Source organism: Aphanomyces invadans (genome assembly GCF_000520115.1).
Source record: "Aphanomyces invadans strain NJM9701 unplaced genomic scaffold supercont1.23, whole genome shotgun sequence".
NCBI lineage: Eukaryota > Oomycota > Saprolegniomycetes > Saprolegniales > Verrucalvaceae > Aphanomyces > Aphanomyces invadans.
In genome coordinates, this window is record NW_008580168.1 from 753,848 (window position 1) to 760,304 (window position 6,457).

The 6,457-nt window shown below is 51.6% G+C and overlaps 4 protein-coding genes across 5 annotated transcripts; 3 read left to right on the forward strand and 1 right to left on the reverse strand.

Annotated features, from left to right (window-relative positions):
* The first annotated feature begins 57 nt into the window (after window positions 1-57).
* Window positions 58-1,099, forward strand: H310_09957 (hypothetical protein). The gene is made up of 4 exons (XM_008876181.1): window positions 58-177; window positions 223-499; window positions 552-627; window positions 674-1,099. The coding sequence occupies exons 1-4, from the start codon at window positions 66-68 to the stop codon at window positions 1,043-1,045; spliced, it is 837 nt and encodes a 278-aa protein (XP_008874403.1). The 5' UTR covers window positions 58-65; the 3' UTR covers window positions 1,046-1,099.
* Window positions 1,008-1,954, reverse strand: H310_09958. Of its 2 annotated transcripts, XM_008876182.1 has the most exons (5): window positions 1,863-1,954; window positions 1,617-1,798; window positions 1,467-1,573; window positions 1,302-1,419; window positions 1,008-1,255 (listed from the first exon to the last, which is right to left on the reverse strand). In XM_008876182.1, the coding sequence occupies exons 1-5, from the start codon at window positions 1,927-1,929 to the stop codon at window positions 1,079-1,081; spliced, it is 651 nt and encodes a 216-aa protein (XP_008874404.1). In that variant the 5' UTR covers window positions 1,930-1,954; the 3' UTR covers window positions 1,008-1,078. The 2 variants fall into 2 exon arrangements, with proteins under 2 accessions (XP_008874404.1, XP_008874405.1); XM_008876183.1 differs by having other exon boundaries at window positions 1,008-1,419.
* A 468-nt stretch (window positions 1,955-2,422) lies between these two features.
* H310_09959 (hypothetical protein) lies at window positions 2,423-4,662 on the forward strand. Its single transcript, XM_008876184.1, has 2 exons — window positions 2,423-3,308; window positions 3,373-4,662. The coding sequence occupies exons 1-2, from the start codon at window positions 2,469-2,471 to the stop codon at window positions 4,462-4,464; spliced, it is 1,932 nt and encodes a 643-aa protein (XP_008874406.1). The 5' UTR covers window positions 2,423-2,468; the 3' UTR covers window positions 4,465-4,662.
* Window positions 4,663-5,562: 900 nt separating this feature from the next.
* H310_09960 (hypothetical protein) lies at window positions 5,563-6,420 on the forward strand (the record flags this gene model as incomplete). The annotated part of the gene is made up of 2 exons (XM_008876185.1): window positions 5,563-5,853; window positions 5,901-6,420. The coding sequence occupies 2 exons, from the start codon at window positions 5,563-5,565 to the stop codon at window positions 6,255-6,257; spliced, it is 648 nt and encodes a 215-aa protein (XP_008874407.1). The 3' UTR covers window positions 6,258-6,420.
* Between the last annotated feature and the right edge of the window lie 37 nt (window positions 6,421-6,457).

The following is a 6,457-nucleotide window of genomic DNA, read 5'->3' on the forward strand; positions in this document are numbered from 1 at the left end:
AATAATAGATGAACATCCTTGGTCTAAAAATACGTGTACAAGTGACTGTGCATCTTGGCGCGAACATGAAGCACAACCCACCAGCAGACATCTCCTTGGCGCTTTGGATAGGTGGAGGATCCCTTCTCGCGATCGCCTTCCTGCTTCGTATGTACTGCAGACGGCGACGAACGCGATGTACATGACCCATGCCACTGCGTCGATGCTGACGTTCACGTCTAGTCCACTCCCCCTTGGACGTGTCCAGCGTGACATTGTCTGAAAACATTGCCAGGCGAAAGTTGGACCTCCAACGCTTCATCCATTCCTTGCAACGGCAGTTGGCGAATCGCCAACAGCAGCTCGAAATGCATGACCGCGTGGAGCAAGTGCTGACGACGCGCGAAATGCTCGAGTCGCCCCCTTCGGACGACCGGCAATGGGTAGAGATCATGCGGCGCGGCAAGGAAATGTATCAGGACGAGTGGGAAGTTGGCGAAAATGGAAATCTACCTCTAGGGTAAGCAAAACGCCATAAAGTCTGCATCAAGCGTCGACCGCATGCTCATTAGAGTGCTGTTCAACATGCACAAGGAGGAGCTGCTGGCCACAGCTCGAGCTACGCCGCGACAGGCCGCCTCCAGCCATGTGCGTCTCTCATCGGTACCCATGATCTGTATTCACAGCAATATAGGCGAAGGATATTGAACGTCAGAACCAAGCAACATTATTGCTGCACGAAGCCATGCAAACCAGCCGACAGCAGAGTGTTCAAGGTGCATCAGCGGCCGCAGTCATACCCGCAGCGTCGCAGTGGAAATCTCAGCGTAGAGTTGGGACGACTTCGACGCCCATGGTCGGAAAGGAGAAGGCGGTCCCAGCCGCCGTCGAGACAAGCAGTATTTGGAGTCACCATCGCTTTCCATCGCAAAGTAGTCACACAGTCCCACAACGGCAACCACCTTCGCCAGTGCCGCGACTGAATCTGACAGCGCTGGCGGGGACCCCATCTCCACCAGGACAAGTCGTGTCGATCAAAGATATATTCAAGCGATTGCAAGCATGATGCATGAATCCACCACGACCCCACGTTGGCAGTCTATTCCTTGTGCCGCTTGGACGACTTGTCGCTGCTCTCTTTGTCCTTCTTGCGCTTGCTCTTCTTCAACGTGCGAGGCAACGCACCGCCCGGCACGCAGTCTTTGATGAACGCGTCGATTTCCTTGAACGCTTTCGCGTCAATCGCATCCACGTTCAACTCGATCTCGTCTGCGTTCTTTGGCGCATCGTTGGATACATTGCTAAGGTGGAGGCAAACGTACCTTTTCGAGAGCTTTAGGACACAGCTCTTCCAGCATGTCCACGACAATGCCGAGGTCTTTGCTCGAGATTTTGTAAATGTCCTGGCTAAACACGATACGTTCCTCCAAAGTGACGTCCCTGCATCGACCCTTGAGTTCAAGACGTCCATGGAGAAAATTGCTTACGACGACGAGGATTTCGACGACGACCCGTCGTCCAACTTGAGTTCTTTCATTTTGTCATCAAACATCTTGGCCAATTCGTCTGCCACGGCCCACAGGTCTGATCCATCCTAAGACATGCATGAGCGACCCCTACATACGTCAAGAATGGACCTGGTTGTACAATTTGCAGTTGTCCCAAATCAACCGCATGTCCCTGCCAAACTCTTCTGGCTTCTTGTACTCGCCTTTGTTCAGCTTCACACGGACGGTGCCCATGTCCATGGGAGTCTTGACGACCTGGAGGTAATCGTAGAGACCCCATTCTTCCCAGTTCACGCGCTCACGGAATGGTTCTGCGTTAGACCACGGCGATCAAACCTCCACATGCACCAAGTAAGTGAAACCCATCAAACATACCCGAGATCTCTAGCTTGAAGAAGTCATCCAGCACTTCCAGGCACAGCGCTTTCTGCTCCGCTTCCATCTTCTGTTGCTGGCTCACGTTCAAAATGTTGTTCCGGATAACACGTATCCGGAGAGAATTTGGCCAAGATGTCCCTCTCTGAAGTACATGCGCACCACGGTCATCACATACGTTCACGCAGCTGAAATAGCTCAATTTACGGCCCCACCACCACACAAACCTCACGACAGCTTTGATTTGCATGTGATGAGTCCCCAGTGTGCGAGAGAATGCAATTAAGTTGATTGGGAATGTAGTTTTGGATTTACAGCAATCTTGAGTAAACAATACAACGTCGTCTTCTTTAGACTTGTTTTGGGTATGTGAAACTTGGAAATTCGTTTTTAGGGAGCAGTGATGCTGTAATTCCCCAACTCCCGCCATATGTCCCGCCCAAATCGACGGAATATAACATTTCTGTTGGTCGAGATGGATTATACAAATTCAAGTAGTTATAACTATTGCCGAAATTATAACATCTATTACATATGTCTGCATTTCCAGTGGTGAATTTGACAGTTCCCATACTTGTTCTGGATTTGGGAAGGATAACCACCCTCATGCAGGAGAGCGTGACGACAGCGCCAGGGACGGTGCTTGAGCAGGCGTACAAGCCGATCCGAATTACTCCTCCAGATCCCGCGGATCTCGAGCTGAGTGCAAAGCTGGAAGCGTTCATGGCGAGCCACTTTCCAACGGAAACAGAGAAGAACATCCAGCGACGCACGATGATCCTGGCCGAGTTACGGCGCATCTTCCGTGCATGGGTGAAGGACGTGTGTCTTCAACGCGGTGTGTTGGAAGAGATTGCGAACGAAGCCGGGGGCATTGTGCTCGTGTCTGGGTCGTATCGGTTGGGGGTGAACGAGCCTGGGGCCGATATCGACACGAACTGCGTCGCCCCAAAGTTTGTCACGCGGGAGGACTTTTTTTCGTCTTTGAAGGATATTCTCCTCAAGAATCCGAAAGTGACCAACTTGGTGGCGATAGAAGGCGCGACGGTGCCGATTCTCACCTTCGACTACGAAGACATCAACATCGATCTCCAGATTGCAATTCTAGACCGCAGCTCCATTCCCGACAATATCAACATTTTGGACGACAACATTCTCAGTGGCGTGGACTCTGCGACAGAGAAGAGTCTGAACGGGCCACGGGTCACGGAACTCATGATTCGGCTCACTCCGAACCGCAGTAGTTTCATCGCGGTGCTGCGCATTGTGCGACGATGGGCCAAGCGACGAGGATTGTATTCAAATAAATTGGGGTATCTCGGAGGTGTGAATTGGTGTATCTTGGTCTGCTTCATCAACCAACTGTACCCCACGGCGGCGCCATCGACGCTCCTCCTTCGTTTCTTCATGGTGCTGTCGCAGTGGAAGTGGCCGTCTGCGATCCAGGTACCTTTCGTCTGTCGTCTGATGCCCTCCGAACTCGTTAGACTCGCTCACGGCCACGTTCTAGCTATGCAAGACGTACGACGCCAAGCTCGGTCTCGAAATCTGGAACGCCAACGTCGGCGGTAACCGCTTCCAAGTCATGCCGATCCTGACGCCGGCATACCCGAGCATGAACTCGTCGTACAACGTGTCGGTGCATTCACTGAGCGTGATGAAGGAAGAATTCTCGCGAGGGCTTGAGACCGTCAAGGCGATTATTGCAAGTGGGGGCACAGACTGGGCGCCTCTCTTTGCGCCGTCCGAGTACTTCGTCGACCACCAATACTACTTGGCGGTCGAAATGTACGTGGCGGATCCGAATGACCAAGGCGCGTGGTGCGGGTTTGCCGAAAGTCGACTGCGCAAATTTATCGAGACCCTGGCGTACCACAACCCGCAGTTGTGTCGTCTGCGAGTGTACCCGAAGAAGTTTCCGCTTTTCTTCGTCAACGAGTCGATTCCGCTGGATCAAGACAAGAAGCATGGGTGCACGTACTTTGTCGCGTTTGACGTGGACAAGACCAAGCTCCGCGGGAAGGAGGTACGGCTGGATAGCGCTGTCGACGATTTCAAAGTCAACAGTTTGTACCGATGGCCCAAGCGAGTGGAGGGCATGGACATCCGCATCACTCCGCTCGGGTGGAAGAGTTTGCCCGAGTCTGTCTTTGAAGAGATGGGCGGGCTCAAAGTCGCAAAGGACCTGCGGCAAAAGTATCTCAAACGCAAGAAGGACGAACAGGCCAAACTTGATGCCGAAGCCGCTATAGCGGCCACAGTGGCCGTGCCACAGCAACCGCCATCGTCGTCTTCCACCAGCGACAAGGACGGCAGTCTTTTGTCCCAAGAAAGCGAGTCCCAACCCACAGAAGACCCACCTACCAAACCTGACAAGAGCCCAATTTCTGCCAAGATCGTGCTGGCCACGGACGACCCGACGCCAGTGTCGACCCCTGCTCCGTCACCGCTTCTCGTCGCGGCATCGCCGAGTGTGGACAAACGCCCACGAGAGGATCCCCCCTTGATGTCACTGGCACCGCCAGAGGCGACGATGTCGGAGGTTGCCAAGGACTCTCCCCCAAAGCGCCGCAAAATGAAAATATCATTTGGTGCCATGTGAGACCTTGGACAAATGGACACACAGAGCGCGTCGAAAAATCCCCACAAAAACATGATTCACTAGTTTATAGGTACACCACGAGCCGCCGACGAAACCCAAAAACAAAACACACGAGGGCAAGAACGGGACGCGAACAGATTACTTTTTGCAGCGAAATATGAACAGCTCGATATGGCCTCAATCCACTCGTTTACGTAATCCGTTGTGTTGTTCGCAAGACGTAAACTTCCCGCGCTTTCACACTAGCAATTTTCCAACAAGTACCGGCAAACTCTGTTGCCGTGACCTTGAGAAACACATTTATGGACGCCATGACAACGTCCACTCGTGCACGTGCCAGTCAAAGGACACTCGTCGTATTGCCGACAGCGTCGCCGATTTCTCCCGCTGGCACTTGGAACTCGTCGATGCACTTGTCGTCAAACGGTAGTCGCCCGTACACAAAAGAGTGGAAGGCTACACGTAGAATCGCCATCAGAGACGAATCGTCCTCGCTTCCACTTCCAAACAACGATGAAAGCGAACAAAATTTTGGAGTTGTTTCAGCTCGACGATCCGTTGGGACTTCAAATCTGTCGCGCAAACTCTGTATGCACCTTCGTTTGTCCTGGTTCTCTTTGTCAACGGCATAACTTCTTAGGAAGGGGTGCACGAGATGGATCGCGGACACTTTTTCGCGGTCGCCTGGACAATTCCATGGTTCCAGCCCCTCTGCTTCTCGATATGGAATTTTCGAATAATCCGCAAAAACGTTGGAATACAAAAATGGCAGAAATATCTTTTTTTCACTTTGAGGTGTTTCAAACATTTGTGTTTCAAACGCGTTTCAAACATAGTTTTCGACGACAACAGAATTTCAAGAGAAATATACACTTTGGACATGACCTCGAAACTCATTTATTTAATAGTCATAAGCCTTGCATAAAACGATGTCAATTGTAGTTACTATTTCTAATAGAGGATTAGAATTGTGTAATTCAATATATTGTAAAACTGTATATACCAGGAATTCATTGATGTTGTTTCATCGCGATCGACTTTCCAACTCTTGCCGCGCTCAACCTATCGCCATCGCACTCTCCCTCGGACGAAAGGAGCATGGACGAAGTCGGAATCGATCGCAAGATTGTTATCGTGGGCTGCACAGACACTGGCAAGACGTCTTTGACGATCCGCTACTGCCACAACAACTTCAACACGCTGACTGCAGCGACGATCGGGGCATCATTCATGCAGAAGCGCATTGCGCTCGACAAACACAAGATGACACTTCAAATATGGGATACTGCAGGCCAAGAGCGCTTTCGCTCCATGACGCCCATGTACTACCGCAACGCCAAGGCTGCCATCCTCGTCTTCGACATCACAAAGGAAGACACGTTCGAAAAGGTACACGCTCCATACGTCTGACATGGGGCACACCTTCTCCATCACAGGTCAAGGGATGGTTGAGCGATCTGAGAAAGTACGTGGCAGATGACATTGTGCTCGCTGTCGTTGGGAACAAATGTGACTTGCCTACATCGTTCCATTTTGGACGTGCCGAAGCATTTGCGCGTGAAATCGGCGCGACGGCGCACCAAACGAGTGCGCAGACGGGTCAAGGGGTTGAAGCATTGTTCGACACAGTTTCTCGCTCCCTGCTAAAGAAGCACTTGGAAAGCGAACGCTTGCAGGCGATGTCGTCCTCGCCTCACGCAAGCCGATTTCCTGCTTCGAACCCAGATCCCCTCCTTCGATTGGACCAAGCCACGACACCGCCGTCGAAGCAGTCCGGAGGGTGCTGCAAGTAGTGCCTCCAACATTTAGTGGCGCCATCAAGTCGTTCTCTCTGCTAAGCATGCGTCCGTTTGTGCGTGACATCACGAGAATCGTGCAACCCAGCACCAATAGTCTATCCATCTAAAACTTGTTGATTTGTTTTAACCTCACACGAGATGGAATTTGTTGTTGAGATATGAATCCAAGCCCACGATGTAATTTGCATACAAAT

Excerpts from the sequence above, each read along its gene's own strand:
- H310_09958 (XM_008876182.1), bottom strand. The coding sequence starts at position 1,929 with ATGGAAGCGGAGCAGAAAGCGCTGTGCCTGGAAGTGCTGGATGACTTC. Across the intron at positions 1,574-1,616 it reads ACTGCAAATTGTACAACCAG|GATGGATCAGACCTGTGGGC; the intron begins GTCCATTCTTGA and ends TGCATGTCTTAG. Across the intron at positions 1,420-1,466 it reads TCGTCGAAATCCTCGTCGTC|GGACGTCACTTTGGAGGAAC; the intron begins GTAAGCAATTTT and ends GGGTCGATGCAG.
- H310_09959 (XM_008876184.1), top strand. The coding sequence starts at position 2,469 with ATGCAGGAGAGCGTGACGACAGCGCCAGGGACGGTGCTTGAGCAGGCG. Across the intron at positions 3,309-3,372 it reads AGTGGCCGTCTGCGATCCAG|CTATGCAAGACGTACGACGC; the intron begins GTACCTTTCGTC and ends GCCACGTTCTAG.
- H310_09957 (XM_008876181.1), top strand. The coding sequence starts at position 66 with ATGAAGCACAACCCACCAGCAGACATCTCCTTGGCGCTTTGGATAGGT. Across the intron at positions 178-222 it reads CAGACGGCGACGAACGCGAT|TCCACTCCCCCTTGGACGTG; the intron begins GTACATGACCCA and ends GTTCACGTCTAG. Across the intron at positions 500-551 it reads AATGGAAATCTACCTCTAGG|AGTGCTGTTCAACATGCACA; the intron begins GTAAGCAAAACG and ends CATGCTCATTAG.